This window comes from Schistocerca piceifrons, chromosome 1 (genome assembly GCF_021461385.2).
Source record: "Schistocerca piceifrons isolate TAMUIC-IGC-003096 chromosome 1, iqSchPice1.1, whole genome shotgun sequence".
NCBI classification, from domain to species: Eukaryota; Metazoa; Arthropoda; class Insecta; order Orthoptera; family Acrididae; genus Schistocerca; species Schistocerca piceifrons.
This window is the reverse complement of record NC_060138.1, coordinates 185,050,925-185,077,180: the sequence shown is the minus strand read 5'-3', so window position 1 is coordinate 185,077,180 and position 26,256 is coordinate 185,050,925. Positions and strand designations below refer to the sequence as shown.

Here is a 26,256-nt window from a genome sequence, read left to right as displayed (position 1 = left end):
CATAACTTAACAGCTGAATATAAAGCACCACAAGCACATTTGAATTTGCATTTCCTCGTCATACCCTGAAAATCTGTTAGAAACTGTTCTGACATTTTCTTGCAACAAAAGAATTGGTACCTAGCTGCCACCACATTCACTTGTTAGTCATAATACGTAATTAGAGAAGCTACAATCTGATCATAGTAAAGTTCACTCGGAGTGACATCAGGGAACAATTTCTGAATAAGGCAAAAGACTGCACTCCCTACCATTGACAAAAAGTAATGTAGTTTCAGGTACCTGATACTTTGGGAGCAATGATGTGAGCTTCATACAATTGAAACCACTCAAGCCATTCTGTTTCCAATTTGGAGCCAATTTCCCTAAACTTTTTTTGTCACACTTAACCATAAAATAAATAAAGTAAGACCATATGCATTGCTCCTGTCACCAGAATCATTTCCTTGGTTAATGCTATCACCAGGAAACAAGATATTTATTCAAATGTATTTGTTCAATTTTCCAGTCCCAGAAACAGTACTCTTATTTTTATCGATTATGTTCCTGCAACATATCATTTCAGTATATATTTATATTTATTTACATCACTGCTGATGCCCACACATTCATATTCCATCAAATTATATTTCATACTCAGTCAAATTATAATTTTATAACAAACCTCGCAAACTGTTTCTTTGCATTTGTTTGCGTAATGTGTTCTGCAACTGAGAACAAATTGAGGAAAGGTTGAATTGTTTCTAAAATAAATATTGTGATAAGAATTAATTTTGTAATTTCATTACTTAACTTATTTTCTTTAGTTGATATGTTTCAATGTCTTTGTTGGCTCAACAATTAGAATGATATATTTCTGTTTGTAGCAGGACATGTTCATGAAATAACTTGTTGCACCACTTTTATCTTTCACATAGAGCATCTTATTCTCATCATTCTTACACAGCACAATTTCAACATCTCAATATGTCTGAAACTAAGAATATGATATAACACACACAGTTCAGTAACTTTGTGGCAAGCACCTACAAGCACTTCCAGCTATCCAGAATACATATATCAAAGGAAAATATTTACATAACAAGCTCTTCACATCAGTCTATCATGTGCAAGCCTCTCCACCTCTGAATACTTGCAGTGATGTAGGTCTACAATGCAGCTCTAATTATTTTTTGTTGAACAATTAAGTGGATTACATTACTTTACTTATCTCTCAGAGACACATTTTTGGGTTAAATAGGTTGAACATGGCATAAATGGTTCATCAAGTTCATATTTCTGGAATATGCTATTCAGTACATACTTTGTGTAACCACAAGGCAGACAGAAACTCATTCTTACTGTTATCTACCACTTACTGTGGGAGGAAACCTATCAGTAACTCAGTTCTTCACCAACTCCTGGCATTTCATAACTACCTGCTCCATTGAACAGTTATAACAAAGCCCCATGATTTCACTCACATGCACAAATAAAATCAGCCCTTTAAATGTAGCCTTACAGTTTCACATTTTGTACCACAATTTACAGGTGTGGTGTTCATGCCCACCTCTTTAATGTTATAGTATGTTTCAGGTGTAAGGGACATAAAAAAGTTAGCATAATTTACCTAATTTCATGCCACAATGTCATACAATATCATTTTTTGAGTAACTCATGTAGCCAAGATTAAGTGTTCCCAATTCCAAAAGTGTGTAATACAACGAGAACATCCTCCAGCACCCTGTTCAGGGGATTGCTTCCCATTATTTGTTCCTTAATAAAGATCTCTAATAAAAATATAAATCTCTTTTTAAACCAACTTGTTCAATTTAGCATGGATTAACTTCTGTTATTATGCAAGTTTCAGTCATTCTTCATTACTTATGGTCATACAGTTGTATAAAAAGCAAAAGTTATGTATTTTCTAAAGTGACATATTCTACTTTTCATTCGATTCAATAATATTTCCTTATGCACAGGAGAAACAGATTAAGAAGCCAAGAATTACTTAACTTCTACAAACACACGGCTCAAATTACGGTAGAACATTCTTTGAGCTATTTCATTGTTAGTTAAAGATTTTGCTAATAGTATGTTTTAAGGAACCAAAAAGGATCTGCTAAATTAAACTTACATTCTTTTCTTGATATCATCTTTGCTACATTTCTTCATCTTTTCAATCAGTTCCTCATTTTTTTTAATTGCAACATCCCTCTGAGCAAGCTGTGCATTACCTTCATTCCTCTGAATCTCAAGTTTATCCAGTAATACTGACTTAACTGCTTTAGTTTTGGCATTTCGGATCCATGTAAGACGTAAATTCTGTTCATCTGCTAATTCTTGACAGGGAGATACAGCAAGTCTTTTTGCAATGCATTGACGCAGATGTCTCATATATTCGATGAATATGCTTCCAGCTTCAGAAATCTGAAAAAGTAAGTATCAGTTTCCTCAGCTTAATTGTAATGTAATTTATCAATAAGGTAACTACATTTTTGAATGAGATGAATATTACTTAGAAGCAAAATTGTGTTTCTTTTTGGAATTAAAATTTTTTTTAGCATTTTGAGCTATTTGTTCTTTCATCAAGGAACAAAGAGATACAAGCTGTGGAAGGCTAAAAAGGAAGGGTAGGTTACTCAGACCCCATGATGAGAGGGGCCCAACTGATGTGAGGATGACGCAAGAAAAAGATAATGGAGGTAGTATCAGAGAGAGTAGGACATCAAAGATAGTGAAATAGAAAACACTGTGGCAGCTCCACCCAGAGATGATGATGGATAGAGAAGTACAAATGATATAAGTAGAAGAAAAATGAAATTCCTACAATACTGGAACTAAGAATTAGGAGAAAAGTGATATTGGGAGAAAACCAAGGGAAGAGAGAGAGGAAGGGCAGGACAACAAAGATGAATAAGAATAATAGAAAAACAAAAATAATAATGATAATAATAATAATGACATACAATGGAAACTACACATAGAAACATCAACAATATAGGAAAAGACAGATTGGCAGTTAAGGTGAAGCAGACATATTAAGTTGCAGATGGACACAAGTGTCTTTTAATTGTGACTATCTGCAACTTAACATGTTGTCTTTACAGTACATTGCTAATAAAAACAGATAACGAAAAGGAGAAGGGAGTTGTATGAAATGGAGAATAGCTCCAGGAGGCAGGCCTTGCTATTTAATGTGACACAATCATCAATTCAGCATAGGATGTAATGTCCCTTTAGTGAAGAAGGCAATCCAATCTTTTGATATACTTTGTGATACATTTTTGTGTAAGTATAACGTGATACAGTGGGAATGTTGAGTCACAGACAGGCACAACAGAAAGACTGTTAAACAAGTGAGATTTTGACCAAAAGGCCTTCATCTAAAGCAGACAACACAAGAACACATTCACACAAGCTCAACTGATAAACACATGCCATCAAACGGGGTGGTTTCTGATGGTTTTGTCGTTATTTTGAGTGTAACTTTCGTGTATATTGTTAGATTAAATTGATTGTTATGGAAGTGGTAGGGTATATGCGTAACGAATAAAATATCCCAGAACCAGAAAGTGTACGTGTAGGTATATTTATCTGAGGCAGTGAAATAAAGTGTCTGAAGTCACCCCATGGATTTGGGTGATTTCGGACACGTCTGGTTCTGGTGGCTGAGACCGGATTGCAAGCAACTGCGCTTCACATGATGGGAAAAACAATTGGGTTGGTAAGGGTAAGTAGGAGACTGGGGCAGGGAAGGGGAACAGCAAAGTACTCTTTGTGGGAGCATACGTGGATGTGGTGGGGACATGACAGCGCAGCTAGGTGATGTCAGGAGGTTCGACAGGGAGGAGGGTGAGGGGGTGGTGGTGGGGGGGGGGGGAGATGGAGTGGAGAAAGGGAGAAATAAAAAGGTAGTGGGTTCTTAGGTGGAATGGAAGGCTGTGTAGTGCTGGAGTGGAAGCAGGGAAGTGATAGGTGAGTGAAGGACTGTGACTAACAAAGGTTGGAGCCAGGGGGTTACGGGAACAGAGGATATATTGCAGGGTGAGCTCCCACTTGCGTAATTCAGAAAAGTTGGTGTTCGTAGCAAGGATCCAGATGGCACAGGCTGTGAAGCTGTCACTGAAGTGAAGAACATTGTGTTGGGCAGTGTGGTCAGTATGGTGGTGGGAGGAAGTTTCTGAGGGGGTGGTAAATGTAGTAGGTCTGTGAGGTGGGGTTTATCAGCCATGAGGGGATGTGGGAGAGATTTGGAGATTGTTGTAGAGATGGTGACTAGTGGTACACCAATGACATCTTGAAGAATCATTCTTAAGTACTCAGAATCCTAAACTCCTTTGTTCAGATTCAGTGATGAACCTTCATGATCTGGACTGATAGTGAGGAGACCCTATCCACATTACTCCAGGACCTCACACCTTCTCCCTGTTCACTTCACTTGGACCTCCTCAACCCAACAAGCCACATTCTTTGATGTTGACCTTCACCTAGATGACTGTATCAGGTTATATCGGTAAATCAGTTCATATCATACCTGCCAACCACCAGCAATACCTCCACTTCGACAGCTGTCACCTATCCCATGACAAGAAGTCCTTTCGCGCGACCGCTACGGTCACAGGTTCGAATCCTGCCTCGGGCATGGATGTGTGTGATGTCCTTAGGTTAGTTAGGTTTAAGTAGTTCTAAGTTCCAGGGGACTGATGACCTCAGAAGTTAAGTCCCATAGTGCTCAGAGCCATTTGAACCATTTTGAAGTCCTTTCCATACAGCCTAACCACCCATGGCAGTCACATTTGTAGTGATGAACAGTCCCTCTACAGATATACCAAGAGTCTCACTAAGGCTTCACGGACTGAAACTACCCTGCCAACCTTGCAAAGAAACAGATCTCCAGTGTCTTGTCTCTCTAGTCGCTTACCAACTCCCACATTCCCATTATCCGGCTACAAAGGAGCACTCCTCTTGTGACACAGTACCACCCAGCACCAATGGTGCCAATACCCATGTGCAAGCAAGGGCTGTGCCTGCCTTCCACCACCCTTCAACCCTAGCCACCAGAGAAAGGGAAAAATGTTGTACAGTCATGTGTTTTTCTTTCAAGAAAATCATTTAAAAGTTGGTATTACACAGGTCTTTAATAGTGTTTGAAGTGGAACTCTTTCAGGGCTACTTATAAGTCACTAGTCATCTTCCAAAATATTAAAATCTACCCACTAACCTTCCCACTCCTCCCACAGTGATACTCTGCCACCCACCCAACCTGCACAATATCCTTGTACATCTCTACTCCACCCCTGCCCCTAGCACCTTGGCTCATGGCCCATATCCCTGTAATAGACCTAGATGAAAGACCTGTCCCCTACATCCTCCCACCACCATCTATTCCAGTCCAGTCTCAAGCATCCCCTATCCCCTCAAAGGCAGGGCTACCTGTGAGAGCAGACATTTTATCTACAAGCTAAGCTACAACCACTGTGCTGTGTTCTACATGCGCATGACAACCAACAAGCTGTCTGTCTGTGTGAATGAGCACTAACAAACTGTGGCCAAGAAGCAACTGGACCACCCAGTTGCTGAACGTGCTGCCCTACACAACATGCTTCACTTAAATGACTGCTTCATATCCTGTGCCATCTGGATGCTTGCTACCAACACCAGCTCTTCTGAATTGTGCAGATTTGAACACTTTTGCAGTGTATCCTTTGTTTCCATAACTCCCTGGTCCCAAACTTTGCCAATCCCTGTCCTTCACCCACCTATCTCCTTCCTTGCTCCCACTCCAGTACTACACAGCTTTCTGTTCCATCAATGCACCCACGCCTTTTTATTTCTCCCTTTTTCCACTCCTTTGGAGTTGCCAAGTACAATCTAATATGGATGTTGAGTATTGTAGTATCCATTACGAGTGCCTGTTCCACAATGCATCAACAGTACTGAGAAAGCGTTGTACACCCCAGTGTCTCCTTGCACTCAGGAGAACCTGGAGGCTCTAATGACAGAAACAAGACCAATTCAGTTAACTTCCATTAGATAATTTTTCTGATTGAAATAGATTTACCTCCTATTCATGCTGAAATACAAGCTACAGACAATCCTGCAAATTAACTTGTTCTTTCTTTACGCTGTTAATCAATATTTTGTACGATCCAGTTGAAACTGATGAAAGTAATTTATGATAATCTTACATATTTAATTGAAAACATAGTTTAGAGTTAATTGTGAAGTATGCGTACACTTCATTTTGGAGATTAAGCAGAAATGTGATCTCATATCATACGTAAATTGCCAATCCATCCAATTGATTGTAAAATGTGTACTGTTATGTGGATCTACCGGAAGAACCAAAATTTTTGTTGCTGGTAATAAATGTAGTTTTCTCAAACTTCTGCAGATGGTGCCTTGTTGTGCCATAGCACTAGATGAACCATGCAACATTGTTGATGAAGAAAAAAATGTCCATTTTTGTGCGATTTTTGGATATTGAGGTAAAGAATTTAGGGGAAGAACTGCTAACAACATACTTAGGGAGAAGATTTATTCAAGACTTTTTATGACTTTGTGTCAAAATCAAACATTAGTTGTGATACATTGTCTCTCTTGTAACTGAAGGGCTCCAGTGATGACCAGCAAAGAATAAGGACTAGTAAAGAAAATTAGAGATAAGAATGTGGTGGGTATTGTCTTATTAGTGCATAATTCACCAAGCAGCTCATTGTGGAAAACTTAGTGTGACTCTGAAAGAAATAATGGACAGGTTGATCAAGCTGATTAACCTTATGAGATCTCATTCTGCTCTTCAGCACAGAGTTCAAAGAGTTTCTTCCTGAGTGTGATTCAGTGCATTTTGACTTACTGCAGTACAACAATGTTCACTGGATAAGTAAAGGTCAAGTTACTGAACGTTTTTGGCAAATAAAAGAAGAAATAATGTCCTTAGAAAAGTTGGACTCATGAGAATCAAGAAACCCTTTGCAGTTCCTAGCAAACAAATGCAGAACACTAGCTGTGGATTTCTTGAAATGCGTTCTGAAACATTTAAATGCTCTCAGTACTGAGCTGCAAGGAAATGGGAGATTAATATGTGATCTGATAAAAGTGTCTCTTCTTTCCGTTGCAAGCTCGATATCTTTGAAAAAGTCATTACAAGTCAAGAATTTTTTCACTTGCCAACAATTTTTGAATAGAAATGTAATTCTGAAACAGACATTTCAGTATTCTTAAAATTTATGTCAGTCACGTTTTGAAGTTTCTCCAGCAGCAGAATGGATGGATGTGGCTATGAAGTTGGTCTGCCTTTTAAAGCTTGTACTCCAAATGGAGATAATAGACTTGCAGGAAGACATTTCCTTGCAAATGTATAAAACTGCATCTGCTGAAATTTTTGGAATAAACATGTCCCAGAAAAACATGAAAATTGCAAAAAAAAAAAAAAAAGAAAAAATAGTCATATACTGGGCTACTATGTTTGGCTCCACATATATATGTGAAATTTCATTTTTGAAAATGAATTTTTTGAAGAGCAAGTATTGCTCAAGATTAGCGGCCCCCAACCTTGAAGATACTATTCGCATATGCTGCTCCCCATGTGGACCTAACGTTAAGAAACTGACTCAAGACAGCAAATGTAATTTGATTTTTTAATACAAATATGCCTATCTATTATATTTCATATTTTGTGAGTGAAAATTAAAATAAGAAATATCTACTGTTTTTCATATTTTTTTTGAATGAAAATAAAAATAAAAAAACTAGTAAGGAATACGGGGTTTTCCTTCTTGATCTTGATAACAATTTTCGAAAGTATTCAACCCCCATGTAACATTACTTGTCGACCCCTGCTCTAGATATCAGACCAAATAAAGATAATGTGGAAGTGATGAGTACAGCTGTACGGGTGCTGTTTTTGCACATGACCTCTAAAACTGAGTGTCATAGTCATGGGCTACATCCTGATGGTGAGAACTGCTGGTGTAAATATAATAGGGAAAATACAATTGGAGAATTACAATCATCATCATCACTGTTTACCAGCCACTGTAATGGAAGAAATGAAGCCAATCTCCATTGATCTGTCTAATGAAAAGCAAATGAAGAGGTTGGTGGCCTTAGATCAGCCTGCGCTACAATAATGCAGATCCTCTCTCAAACATTTAGTAAAAAAAGCACAACAGAAGAGGCATTGTGAGAAAACTTAGGGATGCATTTGATGATGAAGATGAAGGGCACAGCAATATGAAGGGCACAGCTATACAGCAGGTTGTTTCAAATATGGCATCTATTACTTGAATGTTTTCTTCTTCCAAGTTTAATGTACTTTTTCTCAACTTCCAATGAAGACACAACCATCAAATTTTCTGAGAGTCATGACACAGTTAATGTGCATGTACTGAAAGAGTGTTATTCCATTACTTGTAAAATTAAAAGTTAACAGACATTAAAAGAAGACTTTTTTCAAAAATGTAGCTTATACAGATAAAAATTAAAATCCAATTCATCAAATAAGATTATGCAATATTGTTGTTTCAGTGTTGACAGAATACATGTGAGCATAAGCTGTAAAAAAATTAGCTCTCTAGCTAAGATAGGTTCTAAAAAAGGGTACCTGATATCACATACAATTTTCAGCTGGGGCACAAGTTTGTTGGTTCATTACTGTAATATGATAAGACTAGGCAGAAATAAAATATGATTAATATGGAAAAACAGAAACATTACAAATTTTGTTGTAATTAGAAATTTTTTAGCTGAGATACCATAAGTATTGAACATTTTATGTATTATCTCAGTAACACTTTAAAACAGAGGTTGATTAGAGGAAGGAGGTTATTTATCAAACTAAACAACTAACAAAATTCTGTAAGAGGATGCTTATCGGGCCACACTAGTAATGAAATTTTGTGATCTATATTGCGTAAGAGAATTTACTTTGTGAACAAATTAAAGATTGTTGAAAATACTAGGTGTGTTCAAGATTGAGCTGTAATACTGAGGTTTTATTTGAACATAATGATAATGTCATGATAAGATTTTTTGATGTACTATAATGGTGATGTTGAACTGAAGCTGCTGGGAAGTATATGTTACACTGAGTTATTATGATGATAATGATAAAATTGTTACTGATGTTGATGGTGAGGATACTGTTAATGATGATGTCAATTTTAAGGATGTTCATTTGGAACTTATGTCATGTTGGATAAATTTACAAAAGAGAATAAGATAAAACTGTAATGGACTGGCTCTGGGTCTGATGATTCCAAAGTATATGTGGGCTACAATTAATAACTTTGTAACAATATGATGTGGATGGGCAATGAAATAATAATTACTAACTATGAAAAATAATGAGTAGAATAATAGTTTTGCTAACTATGAACAAGTACAATCAATGCATCAATAGAATGCTATTCACCAAAAGATGACACATTGAGTTGCAGACACACTCATCAAAAAGACTGTTACACATTAAGCTTTCAGACACGAAAAGAGAAACACCCATGCACATTCACACAAGCAAGCACAATTCACACATACACGACTGTTATCCCTGACTGCTCAGTTAATTTTTACAAGAATCAAATCTAATGCTTTGAAATTTACAGTTTTTCCTTTACAACCATGTCTCTTTTTGGCTTCATTTTCTTTGTTTTTAATCATTTCTTTATCCAATCTGACCTTTTCTTCTTTGGTTATCTCACTTCTACATTGACATCTATACTCTGCAAACCACCATGAGATGCATGGCAGAGGTTATGTCCCATTGTACCAGTTATTAGGGTTTCTTCCTGTTCCATTCATGTATGGAATGTGAGAAATGTCTCTGGGCATGGAGTAATTATTCTAATCTTACCATCATGATTACTATGTGAGTGATACATAGGGGGTTAGTATATTCCTAAAGTAATTATTTAAAGCCAATTATTGAATCTTTGTTAATAGAGTTTCTTGGGATAGTTTACATCTATCTTCAAGAGTCTTCCAGTTCAGTATCTCTGTGACACTCTCCCACAGATTTAACAAACCTGTGACCATTCTTGCTGCCCTTCTCTCTATATGTTCATTATCCCCTGTTAGTCCTACTTGGTACGGGTCCCACTCACTTGAATAATATTCTAGAGCTGGTCACATGAGTGATTTGTAAGCAATCTCTTTTGTAAACTGATTGCACTTCAACAGTATTCTAGCAATAAACCAAAGTCTACCACCTGCTTTACCCATGACTAAACCTATGTGATCATTCCATTTCATATACCTACAAAGTTTTATACCCTTGTATTTGTATGAGTTGGTCAATCACAACAGTGATTAATTTATATTATAGTCATAGGATCCTACATTTTACCATTTTGCAACGTGCAAAATTTTACATTTCTGATCATTTAAAGCAAGTTGCCAGTCTCTGCATCACATTGAAATCTTATCAAGATTTGACTAAATATTTATGCAGGCTTATTTCAGATAGTTTTACATTATAGATAAATGCATCACGTGCAAAATGCCTGATTTTACTATTAATATTGTCTTCAAGGTCATTAATATACAGCATGTACAGCAAAGGTCTCAACACAGTTCCCTGGGGCACACCCAAACTTACTTCTACATCTGACAATGAGTCTCCATCCGAGATAACATGCTGCATCCTATCTACCAAAAAGTCCTCAATCCAGTCACAAATTTCACTTGATACCACATATGATCATACTTTTGACGAAAAGTGCAGGTGCAGCACTGAGTCAAATGCTTTTCAGAAATCAAGAAATACATCTACCGACTGCCTCGATCCAAATCTTTCAGTTTGTCATGTGAAAAAATGGAGTTCAGTTTCACATAATCGAGGTTTTCAAAGTCTATGCTGGTTGGCATTGAGGAGATCATTCTATTCAAGATACCTCAATGTGTTTGAGGTGAGAACATGTTCTAAGATTCTACAATAAATCAATGTCAAGGATATTGGGTGGTAGTTTCGTGGATCATTTCTACTACTCTTCTTGTAGACAGGAGTGATCTGTGCCTTTTTTCAAGAACTGGGCACAGTTTTTTGTTCGAGAGATCTGCAGTAGAGTTAGAAGAGATGCTAACTCAGCCACAAATTCAGTATAAAATCTAATAGGTATTCCATTGGGCCCTGGAGATTTGTTCAATTCTCAACACCACTGACAATAAAATACTGGGTGATCAAAAAGTCAGTATAAATTTGAAAACTTAATAAACCATGGAATAATGTAGATAGAGAGGTAAAAATTGACACACATGCTTGGAATGACATGGAGTTTTATTAGAACAAAAAAAAAAAGGTTACAAAAGTTCAAAAAATGTCCAACAGATGGCACTTCATCTGATCACAATAGCAATAATTAGCATAACAAAGTAAGACAAAGCAAAGATGATGTTCTTTACAGGAAATGCTCAATATGTCCACCATCATTCCTCAACAATAGCTGTAGTCGAGGAATAATGTTGTGAACAGCACTGTAAAGCATGTCCGGAGTTATGGTGAGGCATTGGTGTTGGATGTTTTCTTTCAGCATCCCTAGAGATGTCGGTCGATCACGATACACTTGTGGCTTCAGGTAACCCCAAAGCCAATAATCGCACGGACTGAGGTCTGGGTACCTGGGAGGCCAAACATGACGAAAGTGGTGGCTGAGCACACAATCATCACCAAACAACGCGCACAGGAGATCTTTCACACATCTAGCAATATGGGATGGATCACCATCCATTTCCATTTCCATCCATTTCATAAATATTTCCAGTGGATTGAATTGAGCAATTCTTCTGGGTTCCCCTTTGTAAGTGAACGTTTGAAAACTGAGTTAAGCATTTCAGCTTTTGCTTTGCTACTCTCAGTTTCAGTTCCTGTTTCATTCACTAAGGACTGGACACTTCGGTGCTACTAACAGCCTTTACATACAACCAGAATTTCTTTGAGATCTGTGGAAAATCACTTGCCAATGTTCTGCTTTGGTAGTCACTGAAGGCACCATGAATTGCTCTCTTGATGGCCAAACATGTTTCATTCCACATCTCTTTATCTATAGCATTACACTTTGTTTTACACTTATTATGCAGTAATCTTTGTTTCTTTAGAAGTTTCTGTACAGTGACTGGACGTTCCCCCCCCCCCCCCCTCCCTCCCCCCCCCTCCCTCCCCCCCCCCCCCAAATTATGAAATGTTCTACTGGGTGCATATCTCTCAAGTGCATGGTCAACTATTCTTTTAAACTTGGGCCAGAGTTCCTCTATATGCTGCTGACCTGTGCTGAAAAGTTTCAAGTTCCTCACTGAGATATGACACTACTGATTTTTTATCTATTTTACTAAAAATATATACCTTCCTGCTAGTTTTAGTTGTTCTTCGTACTTTGGTAATCATAGTTGCCACAGCATCATGGTCACTGATACCAGTTTTGCTGTGGACATCTCAGTAGAAGTTTATTTGTTGCCACGAGATCCAGAATATTTCTGTCATGTGTGGGATTCCTAACTATCTGTTATCAGGAATTTCCAGGGAAGGCATTTACTAAAGTTTCATAGGATATCTTATCGCATCCACTATTAACAAAACTGTAATTTTCCCAATTAATTAGTGGATGATTACTGTCTCCACTGATGAGTACAGTGTGACTGGGGAACTTAGAAGTGAACTGATGTTTTCTCTGAAGTTTTTGATTACATCAGGAGATGAGTCTGCTGGGCAACAGAAGGATCCAATTATCATTTTATGCCCATCGCTGATACTGAGTCTTGCCCAAACAATCTCACTTGCAGCATCAATATCTACCTTGGTCGATTTGAGTTTCTTGTCTACTGTGACAAATACACCACCTCCACTTCCCATTTGCCTACCCTTACAATGTACACTTAAATTTTCCCTTCAAAATCTCTGCTTTCATGTTTCAACCAGCTTTCTGTACCTAGTATTATGTGAGCTTCGCTGCTTTTCCTGAGCACTTCAAACTATGGCACTTTGTTGCAAATGCTTCTGGGAGACATTTCTTTTGATCTTACACTGATACTTCTGGATTTCCTACAACTATCATTATCTGGATTGGATGAAGAGTCACCTAATCTAAAAAACTCTTGTGTGCACCCCACATGCAGTCAGCTACCTGAGCAGCATCTCTGATGTGTAATGCACACCTGACCTTTTTAGGGGGACCTTACAGTTCTCAGACCTATGGCGCAAGTCCAGGAAGTCACAGCCTAGCTTTTCACAGACGTTTTGAAGTCTCTGGTTGAGTCCTTCACTAATTATATTACAAGGTTTCCCACCAGACATTGTTTCGCAAGGGGGTAAACCCTGTAATCTCATTCCATAATTTATTTATATTTTATTCAAAAGTTGCAGTATGCTTAGCCCCTACAGTGTGATTTTTGCTACATAAAATTCTACACAGCTGATTGACCTCCTCCATTCCTATTTCACTCATAGTGCTCTGTGCAAAATTATTTCACATTTTGATATGGTTAATTTTATACGTACTACACATTGCATTGGAATCCTCATTTCTGAGAAATAGTTTTCGTGTAATTTTTCCACCAAGGTTTTTGTAATGGCTTTTTAACAGGGTAAAATTCTACAAATTTGCAAAAAGTATCAAGCACCACAAACATATGAGTAACCCCCCTATTAACGATGGTAATGAATCCACTACCATCAAATCTCTTGAATCATTTGGTCGTGCTTCGTGTGTGAGATCTTTCAGGGGAAAAGTGTATGTTATGACCTGTGGGCATAATGTCTCAGATAGCCAATCTTTTTCTTACTCCTCTAGACATGTTCTCACAGAATACTGTTTATTGTAATTTGGCAATAACTTTTCTAGCCCCATAGTGACCATAATTGTTGTGTAAATAATCAATTAACTTATCTATATGATGCTAGGGTAAACTTCCACTCCTCCTTATTGAAAGACTTTCTTCTGAATAATACTCCCTTATAAATTGTATAATACTGATTACCTTTTCATGGTTCACTGACCTTTAATACTGCTTAAACACCCTTAGATTTTTCACTTCTATATATTTAAAAACCTTCCCTATTTCCTTCTTTATCCCTGTAATTGAAATAACCTGCTATTTGTTGCCATGTTGAACCTGTGATTCCTGCCAACTTTCCCAATACGCATTCTAGACAAAGCATTAGTTGTAATGTTCTTCTTTCCTTTTACACACTTAATTTCAATGTCAAAATGTTGGAAAAATAAGGCCCATCACATTAATGTTGTGTGTTTTAATATAGAAATGTCTAAAAAAATTCAAAGTTTTGTGATCTGTGAAAACTATTGTTTTGTAACCTAACAAATATCCTTCAATTTTTTAAAACCATAAATAATTATCAAATGCTTCAAGCTCTGCAATATAGAAGTATTTTTAATGTAGATGGAAGGTTCTGCTAGCAAATACCTGTACTATAGTCTTATTTTTATCCCATCATCTATATAGGCCAACTTGGACTATTCTACATCCAAACCACAAAAACCAGAGTCAGTTGACATATATAATGGTAATGAAAACTCTGGATCGTGTAGAATTTTGCTGTTAAGTAATTCTTCCATTAATTTCCTGAAAAGCTCCCAGATACTGAAACTGATGATCTGTATAGTGAAGAAGAGTAAGAGGGACTGTTTGAATTTGTTTATAATGAAAATAATAATAATTTAGTTGGTTGGTTGGTTGATTTGGGAGAGGAGACCAAACAGTGAGGTCATTGGTCTCATCTGGTTAAGGAAGGAAGTTGGCTATACCCTCCCAAGGGAACCATCCTGCCATTTGCCTGAAGCAATTTAGGAAATCACCAAAAACCTAAATCAAGATGGCCACATGTGGGTTTGAACTGTCGTCCTCTCGAATGCGAGTCCAGTGTGCTAACCACTCCACTAATAATTTAATAATTTCAATTCTTGTTCAATATCTCCTCTTTATTAGACAGTGTTGTTCAGCATTTCAGTTCATTACTAGCTTTTTCCCTTTCTGATTTAGACAGCTTGAAACCATAACTGAATCCTACCTGATAAAACATAGCACTGCGTATTATTGCTAATGCCTATATGCCATTCACCTGTTTGATAATTTATTGTGACAGACTTGAATTGCTGTTATGTATTTTCTTGGGAATGATTTATTTCTCAGTATGGATGGATCTCTAATTTTATTTGTCCTTGTGTGAGTCTCCACTGAAGCAACTGTCAGTTCCCCAGACCATTTACATATCCATAGTCTCCATCAGCCCTTCCATTTCTTCTGACTTACTGTTTTCCTGGTTTCTGGGATTTTAATTTCCCCTTCTACTTCTCCTTAACCATGAATTGTTATTTTTGCCCTACTCTTCCTGTTTCTATTCACTTATACTTCCCTTGTTGATGAATTTCCCACATTCCTTTCAGTTACCATTATATCTTTCTTGATAATTCTTTCAACTCTTCCTGCATAATTCAGGAAGTTATTGGAAATGCTCCCCAGAGCAGAAGGCAATACTTGTCTTACTTTGGATGGTAATCTATTTTCTAAACCCAATATTACAGATTCACTGTTCAATTTATCATCCAAGTATTTTACTTTGTTAATCCAATACTGACAAAATCCTTTATGTTCCTCTCCTGGAATTATACTTTTCTCCTCATCAAAATCACTTATGATTTCCTGTTGTTCCTCCTTGACCTATTTTTACTCAAAAACAATGTTCTGACCTATTCCCAGGTTTTACAAGAATCACCTGTTTCAGACACCACACCGCAGACATCACCCGACAAATAACCACTTATAAATAAAATGTTTTCTTGCTCAGACCAAGTATTTGGTAAAATATTACGTTTTCTTGTGAAATCAGTAAGATGTACACTACAACACTGTTCAGATTTGTTGCAATTATTACAACTAATAAAGGATGCTTCTGCTGAAAGAACATACTTTAGACAGGACACACTGATCTACAGTTACCTTAGTTTCAGTTTCAGAAATTTTGCTGTCATTCATATTGTAACAATTCTTAACTACTTCAGAAATTTCCTCTATCTTTCCATTCATCATACCCTCACATATTCTTGTTTCATAAATAACTAGCTTATTGCTCATTACAAATCTCAACTTCACACTTGCTGCAGGTCTTGAAAATTCTTAATAATCCTTTAAATAAATTGTTTTTAGATAAACTAATTGTACCTTTAGTGTTAGAAGCCCTGAAATTACTTCGTGACCACTTAAGTTTTGTGGACCTCAGTTTGAATAAGAAATTAATCATTTCACGTAACTACAGCATATGAATTACATACATTATGGAACAAAGAGCAAAATAATTAAGCATTTAAGGAGTAGAGTTGTAGCAAGTCACCCACACCATGCTGCTTTTCAAAGTGTTGGAATAAGTAAAATTCAGTGAGTAAACATAACAGAGACTGAATAAATTATATAAAAATTCTCCAACTGGTACTACCTTCTGTATCAAATGCTGTGTCAAAAACTTCCTTATTCTTGGTTTGATGTACAAGAACTGTAGAGCTCTGCATACATCTGCATCTGTTCTTCCTTCACTCACAGGTAAAATGCATTGCTTAGGTACCTTTTTTGAAATTTCATCTTCATCATCAGATGACTCTTCCTCACCTGCATCTCTATGTTTCAGAATATTATTTCTAATAGTGAACATACCCTTTCTCAGCTCACATTCAATACTCTCAGGAGCATCATCATATGAACTCTCCTTGTACTGTGTATAATGATCAAATGCACATATCACCTTTAAAATTTCATCAGCGGGCAAGAATTTCTTAAGGAGATCTCCATTATCTTCCAGAAAGAAAGGTAGACACATCTGGAAAAAAGGTATGAATTTAAAATATTTTCACTATCAATAACATGCAAATTCACTTTTTCTGGCAAAAAACATTTTTTTTCTGTAAAGAAAATAATGTCTTTTTTTATATTTTGTTACGCTTTTTAATATTGAGTTGTCAAAAAGTGTATGGTGTCATAAATATGAATTATTTGTGCAGTTTGAATGACTTACAGAGTAAGCAATGGTGATGCAACTAGTTTCATATTTTTCAGGTATATATGAGGGGTGTTTGAAAAGATCGTACAAAGTCCGAGACATGGCACCACCAGTGCATATCGAGGTCATGTTTAGTTAGTAGCATGTTTGGAAAGAATGCACACCAAGTTTCAGCCATATTGGTCTATTTCTTTGTGTTTGGCATTCGTGTGAATCAAGGAAGTCGAGTGATTGTCAAAAAATGGACGAAAAAGAATTTCATGTGGTGATTAAACATTACATTATGGAAGGCAAAAAGCCTCAGGAGACTAAAGAGAAGCTTGATAAACGTTACGGTGACTCTGCACCTTCGATTAGAACAGCTTGTAAGTGGTTTCAAAATTTTTGGAGTGGTCATATGGGCACAAGTTATGCTGAACATTCTGGATGCCCTGTAAAGGTTATGAATCCAGAAATCATTGATAAAATCCTTGATATGGTGATGGATGACTGAAGAGTTAAGGTGCATGAGATTGCTAGTGCTGTGGGAATCTCGAATGAATGGGTATATAATATTGTGCATAAACATTTGGACATGAGAAAGCTATATCCAAGATGGGTTGTGCAATTGCTCATGCTTGATCAAAAATGGAATCGTGTGAAGTGTTGTAAGAATGGTTTGCAGCTGTTCAGGAAGAATCCGCAGGACTTTAAGCATCATTTCATCACAGTGGATGAAACATGGATACATTATTATACTCCTGAGACCGAACAACAATCTAAACAATGGGTTACCAAGGGACAATCTGCACCAAAAAAGACCATTCCTTCGGCCGGAAAGGTTACAGCAACTGTCTTTTGGGGTTTGCAAGGGATAATTCTCATCAGCTATCTAGAAAAAGGGTAAAACTATTACAGGTGAATATTATTCATCATTATTGGAACGTTTGAAAACTGAGCTACAAGAAAACTGCTGGTGATTGGACTGCATAAAAGTCCTTTTCCATCATGAAAATGCACCAGCACACACTCCAGCAATTGTTGTCACAAAATTAATGGAAACAGGATTCCAACTCATTTCACATCCCCCCCTATTCTCCAGACTTGGCTCCCTCGGACTACTATTTGTTTCCCAATTTGAAGAAATGGCTGGTGGGACAAAGATCTTATCGAAACGATGAGGTGATTGCAGCAACTAACAGCTATTTTGAGAACTTGGACAATTCCTATTATTCGGAAGGGATCAACAAATTAGAACAGCATTGGATGAAGTGTATAAGTCTAAAAGGAGACTGTTGTTGTTGGTGTTCTGGTCTTCAGTCCTGAGACTGGTTTGATCCAGCTCCCCATGCTACTCTATCATGTGCAAGCTTCTTCATCTCCCAGTACCTACTGCAACTTACATCCTTCTGAATCTGCTTAGTGTATTCATCTCTTGGTCTCCCTCTACGATTTTTCCTCTCCACACTGCCCTCCAATACTAAATTGGTGATCCCTTGATGCCTCAGAACATGTCCTACCAACTGATCCCTTCTTCTAGTCAAGTTGTGCCACAAACTCCTCTTCTCCCCAATCCTATTCAACACCTCCTCATTAGTTATGCGATCTACCCATCTAATCTTCAGCATTCTTTGGTAGCACCACATTTCAAAAGCTTCTATTCCCTTCTTGTCTACACCGTTTATCATCCAAGTTTGACTTCCATTCATGGCTACACTCCATACAAATATATTCAGGAAAGACTTCCTGACACTTCAATCCATACACAATGTTAACATAGTTCTCTTCTTCAGAAACGCTTTCCTTGCCATTGCCAGTCTACATTTTATATCCTCTCTACTTCAACCATCATCAGTTATTTTGCTCACCAAATAATAAAACTCCTTTACTACTTTGAGTGTCTCATTTCCTAATCTAATTTCCTCAGCATCACCAGCCTTAAGTTGACTACATTCCATTATCCTCGTTTTGCTTTTGTTGATGTTCATCTTATATCTTCCTTTCAAGACACTGTCCATTTCATTCAACTGCTCTTCCAGGTCCTTTGCTATCTCTGACAGAATTACAATGTCATCGGCAAACCTCAAAGTTTTTATTTCTTGTCTATGGATTTTAATACCTATTCAAAATTTTCTTTTGTTTCCTTCACCGCTTGCTCAATATACAGATTGAATAACATCGGGGAGAGGCTACCCTGTCTCACTCCCTTCCCAACCACTGCTTCCCTATCACCTCTTGACTCTTATAACTGCCACCTGGTTTCAGTACAAATTGTAAACAGTCTTTTGCTCCCTGTATTTTACCCCTGCCACCTTCAGAATTTGAAAGAGAGTATTCCAGTCAACATTGTTAAAAGCTTTCTCTAGGTCTACAAATGCTAGAAACGTAGGTTTGCCTTTCCTTAATCTATCTTCTAAGATAAGTCGTAGGGTCAGTATTGCCTCACATGTTCCAATATTTCTACGGAGTCCAAACTGACATTCTCCAAGGTCAGCATGTACCAGTTTTCCCATTTGTCTGTAAAGAATTCGTGTTAGTATTTTGCAGCTGTGACTTATTAAACTGATAGTTTGGTAATTTTCACATCTGTCAACATCTGCTTTCTTTGGGATTGGAATTATTATATTCTTTTTGAAGTCTGAGGTTATTTCGCCTGTCTCATACATCTTGCTCACCAGATGGTAGAGTTTTGTCAGGACTGGCGCTTCCAAGGCTGTCAGTAGTTCTAATGGTATGTTGTCTACTCCCGGGGCCTTGTTTGGACTCAGGTCTTTCAGTGCTCTGTCAAACTCTTTAAGCAGTATCATATCTCCCATTTCATCTGCATCTACAATCTCTTCCATTTCCATAATATTGTTCTCAAGTACATCGCCCTTGTATAGACCCTCTACATACTCCTTCCACCTTTTTCTTTCCCTTCTTTGCTTAGGACTGGTTTTCTATCTGAGCTCTTGATATTCATGCAGGTTGACAGGAATCGGGGGAAAAAATACAGTAGAAGAAGAATGGGTAGCTTTGAGGGATGAAGTAGTGAAGGCAACAGAGGATCAAGTAGGTAAAAAGATGAGGTCTCTTTAACTTTCCTGTAGGCAGTATTTATCTTACCCCTAGTGAGATAAGCCTCTACTTCCTTACATTTGTCCTCTAGCCATCCCTGCTTAGCCATTTTGCGGTTCCTGTCAATCTCATTTTTGAGACATTTGTATTCCTTTTTGCCTGCTTAATTTAATGCATTTTTATATTTTCTCCTTTCATCAATTAAATTCAATATTTCTTCTGTTACCCAAGGATTTCTACTAGCCCTCATCTTTTTACCTCTGTACAACCTCTGGTTTAGTCAGTTTATCCAGGTCCCATCTCCTTAAATTCCCATTTTTTTGCAATTTCTTTAGTTTTAATCTACAGTTCATAACCAATAGATTGTGGTCAGAGTCCTCATCTGCCCCTGGAAATGTCTTATGATTTAAAACCTGATTCCTAAATCTCTGTCTTACCATTATATAATCCATCTGATACCTTCTAGTATCTCCAGGCTTCTTCCATGTATACAACCGTCTTTCATGATTCTTGAACCAAGTGTTAGTTATGATTAAGTTATGCTCTGTGCAAAATTCTACCAGGCGGCTTCCTCTTTCATTTCTTACCCCCAATCCATATTTACCTACTATGTTTCCTTCTCTCTCTTTTCCTACTAATGAATTCCAGTCATTCATGACTATTAAATTTCCGTCTCCCTTCCCTATCTGAATAATTTGTTTTATCTCATCATACATTTCATCAATTTCTTCGTCATCTGCAGAGCTAGTTGGCATATAAAGGAGACTATGTCAAAAAATAAAAAAGGTTTACCCCAAACACACAAGTAGTTTTTATTTTTGCACAGACTTTTCAAAGGCCCTCGTATAATAGGTAGACCATATATATTTTCAATCAAGTAATAAAATAAATTATACAGTAAACATCACTTTATTTCAGGCCTGGAAATTTAACATAGAGATGACTGACCTATTTGGGCATGTCTTGACATCAACATACTTTGATGGTGGCTTCTATGAACAGATGGAGGAAGTAGCCATGGGAAGTCCATTTTCATCACATGTCACCAACATGTATATGGAGCATTCTGAGGAGGAAGTCCAATGGAACCCTACCTGTTTCTTCCCATAAGTAGACATATGACCCCATGGAAAACATAAGCTGAATTACTTCTTCATATGACTCTGTTCCTTACATTAGAACATTAGTTTTACCATGGAAAGCAGATGGAATGTTCCTCTGTTCTGGTGAAAAGATGAGTGGATGCCACATTGGGCCACAGCATGTACTGAAAGAGGATGCACTCAGACCTATACCTACAGGTAGACAGCTGCCACACCCAGCACAGAGGAATCGGTACACAGGGCTCTCAACTTCTCTGATAATAAAAGTCTCTATCAAGAACTCAAGAACAGTGTCCCAGAAAAATTGCTACCGAGAGTGGTAAATTCAGAGAGCCCACATCCTATACCCATTATACAAAAGGTGAAAACAGAAGAGGCAGCTCAGCCATTGAATTTATTGCTCTTTTTAGTACAGTATCTGGAAAGATGAGAAAAATTCTCCACAAACATCAAGTGAAGACAATACTCCATTCAAAACATGAGCACTGCTTGGTATGACTATGAAATCCATAGTCTATCAAGTACCCTGCCAATGTGACAAGGCGTATAGATGTCAGATGGTGTGTACTGTCAAAAATCATCACTGAGAACACCAACAGCACAAAGATTGCAGCAGCCTAATCCGTCAGTAGTCACGGAACATTGCCTATCGGAATTACACGGGATGGATTATGATCATACCAATGTTCTGACACAGTCATCTAACTTCTGGAACTGTGTCATTAAAGAATCTATCACAATAGGAGCAAGGAAAACACTGATCAATCCTTTCCGTACAAGCTCTGATTTACCGTATTTTATTGTGGTGATTGTTTTTCCCTATACAGGTCAGTGTCAACAAAATGTTTCGCATTCGGAGGTGAAAATTGGTGATTGGAATTTTGTGAGAAGATTCCATTGCAACAAAAAACCCCTTTCTTTTAATGATGTCCAGCCCAAATCCTGTATCATTTCAGTGACACTCTCTTCCATATTTCGTGATAAAACAAAACATGCTGCCCTTCTTTGAACTTTTTCGATGTACTCCATCGATCCTATCTGGTAAGGATCCCACACCGCACAGCAGTATTCTAAAAGAGGACGGACAAGTGTAGTGTAGGCAGTCCCCTTAGTAGATCTGTTACATTTTCTAAGTGTCCTGCCAATAAAACGCAGTCTTTAGTTAGCCTTCACCACAACATTTTCTATGTGTTTCTTCCAATTTAAGTTGTTCGTAATTGTAATTCCTAGGTATTTAGTTGAATTTACAGCCTTTAGATTTGACTGATTTATCATGTAACTGAAATTTAACAGATTCCTTTTAGGACTCATGTGGATTATCTCACACTTTTTGTTATTTAGGGTCAACTGTCATTTTTTGCACAATTCAGATATATTTTCTAAATCGTTTTGCAATTCCATAAAACTTACGTTTTCCTAAGAGAGTTACATGAATTATGCAGTAAAACACCTTATAAATACCACGAAAATTGCAGTTGGGGATATTTTATTATTTAAGGCTTGTAAAATTTGGTGTGTTGTAAAATGTAAACTTTCACAGTCGGAAATGTCACAATTAAAAAAATGTTCTGAGGCATTATGCTGTGATCCTGCATTGCTATCCATAAAAAAAATAATCCAAGTTCAGAAGTTGCTTCCCGCTGACCTGCCAACAAGACAAACATTCACTCTGGAATTTCTTGCTCTCATGGAAGTGGACAATGAATAGCTATGGACAGACAAAGCCCAGCTCCATTTTCAAAGACATGTCAATATTCAGAATTGTGGAATATGGGCAACAGAAAATCTGCCGGATATCAGATGGTAACACTTCATTTTGCAGAGGTGACTGTGTGGTGCAGTTTGACAGCATTTTTTATCATAGTACCATACTTTCTTGAGGAGATCCAAACTGTAGTACATTTCCCCATACAGCACAATGGCCCAGAACACCGTCAAAAATTCCCGGACTGTGCTCCCATTGTGGAACCATTCACAACCAATACCACATCCCCCCCTCACCTAGACAAAAGTACAAATAATTGAGATAAACACACACACACACACACACACACACACACACACACACACACACACACACACACACACACACACCACAACAACCAACATACTGTCACAACCCTCTCAAGGAGCTCCCTGTGGCTCGAAGTAATTCCAGTTGTAAACAGTAAGTAAGATTCTTCAAACTGTATCACACAATCACCTGTCATTATTTCAGAAATACAAACTCATACCTTATGTGCAAACATTATATGTACTCATGGCAACAAAAAGCCCACTAAGTGACCACTATACCTAAATATCCACATGTACCTTGTTGCTGTTGTTGTTGTTGCTGTTGTTGTTGTTGCTGTTGTTGTTGTTGCTGTTGTTGTTGTTGTTCTTGTTGTGGTCTTCAGTCCAGATACTGGATTGATGCACCGCTCCATACTACTCCATCCTGTGCAAGCGTCTTCATCTCTGAATAACTATGGCAACCTACATCCTTCTGAATCTGCTTAGTGTATTCATCTCGTGATCTCCCTCTACTATTTTTACCCTCCGAGCTTCCCTCCAATACTAAGTTGGTGATCCCCTTAATGCCTCAGAATGTGTTCTACTGACTGATCCCTTCTTCTACTCAAGTTGTGCCCAAATTACTCTTCTGCCCAATTCTCATTTACTACTTTAAGTGTCTCATTTCCTAATCTAATTCCCTCAGCATTATCCGCCTTAATTTGACTACATTCCATTATCCTTGTTTTGCTTTTGTTCATGTCCATCTTATATTCTCCCTTCAAGACACTGTCCATTCTGTTCAGCTACTCTTCCAGGTCCTTTGCTGTCTCTGACAGCATTACAATGTCATTGGCAAACCTCAAACTTTTTATTTTTTCTCTATGGATTTTCATCCCTTTTCCAAATTTTTTTTTTTTTTTTTTTTTTTTTTTTTTTTTTTTTTTTTTTTGTTTCCTTCACTGCATGCTCTATAAACAGATTGAATAACATTGGGGATGGGCTACAACCCTGTCTCACTCCCTTCTCAACCACTGCTTCCCTTTCATCCTGTCTCTTATAACTGCAATCTGGTTTCTGTACAAGTTGTAAATAGTCTTTTACTCCCTGTATTTTATACCTACCACCTTCAGAATTTGAAGGAGAGTATTCCAGTCAACATTGTCAAAAGCTCTTTCTAAGTCTGCAAATGCTAGAAATGTAGGTTTGCCTTTCCTTAACCTATCTTATAAGATAAGTCGTAGGGTCAGTATTGCCTCACATGTTCCAACATTCCTACGGAGTCCAAACTGATCTTCTCCAAGGTCAGGATGTACCAGTTTTCCTATTTGTGTGTAAAGAATTCGTGTTAGTATTTTGCAACCATGACTTATTAAACGCATTATTCGGTAATTTTCACATCTGTCAACACCTGCTTTCTTTGGGATTGGAATTATTATATTATTCTTGAAGTCTGAAGGTATTTCGTCTGTCTCATACACCTTGCTCACCAAATGGAAGAGCTTTGGCATGGCTGGCTCTTCCGAGGCTGTCAGTAGATCTAATGGAATTTTGTCTACTCCTAGGCCTTGTTTCAACTTAGGTATTTCAGTGCTCTGTCAATTTTTTCTGGCAGTATCATATCTCCCGTTTCATCTTCATCTACGTTCTCTTTCATTTCCATAATATTGCAATCAAGTACATTGCCCTTTTACAGGCCCTCTACATACTCCTTCCACCTTTCTGCTTTCCCTTCTTTGCTTAGGACTGGTTTTCCATCTGAGCTCTTGATATTCATACAGGTGGTTCTCTTTTCTATGAAGGTCTCTTTAACTTTCCTGTCGGTAGTATCTATCTTATCCCTAGTGATATATGCTTCTACAACTTTACATTTCTCCTCTAGGCATCCCTGTTTAACCATTTTGTGCTTCCCGTCAATCTCATTTTTGAGACGTTTGTATTGTTTTTCACCTGCTTCATTTACGACATTTTTTTATTTTCTTCTTTCATCAATTAAATACAGAATCTCTTCTGTTACCCAAGGATTTCTGCTAGCCCTCATCTTTTTACCAACTTGATCCTCTGCTGCCTTCATTATTTCATCTCTCAAAGCTGGCCATTCTTCATTTACTGTATTTCTTTCCCCCGTTCTTGTCAACCATTCTCTCCATGCTCTCTCTGAATCTCTCCACAGCCTCATGTTCTTCCAGTTGATCCAGGACCCATCTCCTTAAATTCCTACCTTTTTGCAGTTTTTTTAGTTTTAACTTACAGTTAATAACCAATAGATTGTGGTCAGAGTCCTCATCTGCCCCTGGAAATGTCTGGTTCCTAAATCTCTGTCTTACCATTATATAATCTATCTGAAACCTTCCAGTGTCTCCAGGTATCTTCCACGTATACAACCTTCTTTCATGATTCTTGAACCAAGTGTTAGTTATGATTAAGCTACACTCTGTGCAAAATTCTACCAGGTGGCTTCCTCTTTTATTGCTTACCCCCAGTCCATATTTACCTAGTACTTTTCCTTCTCTTTCTTTTCCTACAATCAAATTCCAGTCCCACATGATTATTAAATTTTTGTCTCCCTTAACTATTTGAATAATTTCTTTTATTGCATTACAGATTTCATCAATCTCTTCATCATCTGTGGAGCTAGTTGGTATATAAACTTGTATTACTGTGGTAGGTGTGGGCTTCGTGTCTATCTTGGCTACAAAAATGCATTCACTATGCTGTTCATAGAAGCTTATCCACATTCCTATCTTTTATTCATTATTAAGCCTAATCCTGCATTACCGTTATCTGATTTTGTATTTATAACCCTGTATTCACCTGACCAGAAGTCTTGTTCCTCCTGCCACCAAACTTCACTAATTCTCACTGTATCTAACGTTAAATATCTATTTCCCTTTTTAAATTTTCTAGTCTACCTGACCTATTAAGAGATCTGACACTCCACGCTCCAATCCGTTGTACGCCAGTTTCGTTTCTCCCGATAATGACATCATCCTGAGTAGTACCAGCTCGGAGATCCGAATTGGGGACTATTTTACCTCCAGAATATTTTATCCACAAGGATGCCGTCATTATTTAATCATACAGTAAAGCTGCATGCCCTCAGGAAAAATTACACTTTCAGCCACTCACGGTACCAGCACAAGG

General features: G+C 37.5%; 2 protein-coding genes across 2 annotated transcripts in view; one reads left to right on the top strand and one right to left on the bottom strand.

The window, feature by feature from the left end:
* LOC124798365 (intracellular protein transport protein USO1-like) overlaps positions 1 to 3,264 on the bottom strand; it is a 39,104-nt gene extending 35,840 nt beyond the window's left edge. The window contains exons 1-2 of the mRNA XM_047261774.1: positions 3,253 to 3,264; positions 2,117 to 2,409 (exon numbers count right to left, since the gene is read on the bottom strand). Of these exons, the coding sequence (XP_047117730.1) occupies positions 2,117 to 2,409; positions 3,253 to 3,264 (305 nt within the window). The remainder of the gene's footprint in view (positions 1 to 2,116; positions 2,410 to 3,252) is intronic.
* Positions 3,265 to 6,437: 3,173 nt separating this feature from the next.
* LOC124798286 lies at positions 6,438 to 8,271 on the top strand. Its single transcript, XM_047261651.1, has 6 exons — positions 6,438 to 6,470; positions 6,675 to 6,739; positions 6,786 to 6,926; positions 6,981 to 7,173; positions 7,219 to 7,609; positions 8,201 to 8,271. The coding sequence occupies exons 1-6, from the start codon at positions 6,438 to 6,440 to the stop codon at positions 8,269 to 8,271; spliced, it is 894 nt and encodes a 297-aa protein (XP_047117607.1).
* Positions 8,272 to 26,256: the final 17,985 nt, after the last annotated feature.

Bases quoted from the DNA above. Each gene is read 5' to 3' on its own strand.
- LOC124798286 (XM_047261651.1), top strand. From the start codon at position 6,438: ATGTCCATTTTTGTGCGATTTTTGGATATTGAG. The intron at 6,740-6,785 runs GTTGATCAAGCT...TCTGCTCTTCAG, and splicing joins CTGAAAGAAATAATGGACAG to CACAGAGTTCAAAGAGTTTC. The intron at 7,610-8,200 runs GTAATTTGATTT...TTGATGATGAAG, and splicing joins ACTGACTCAAGACAGCAAAT to ATGAAGGGCACAGCAATATG.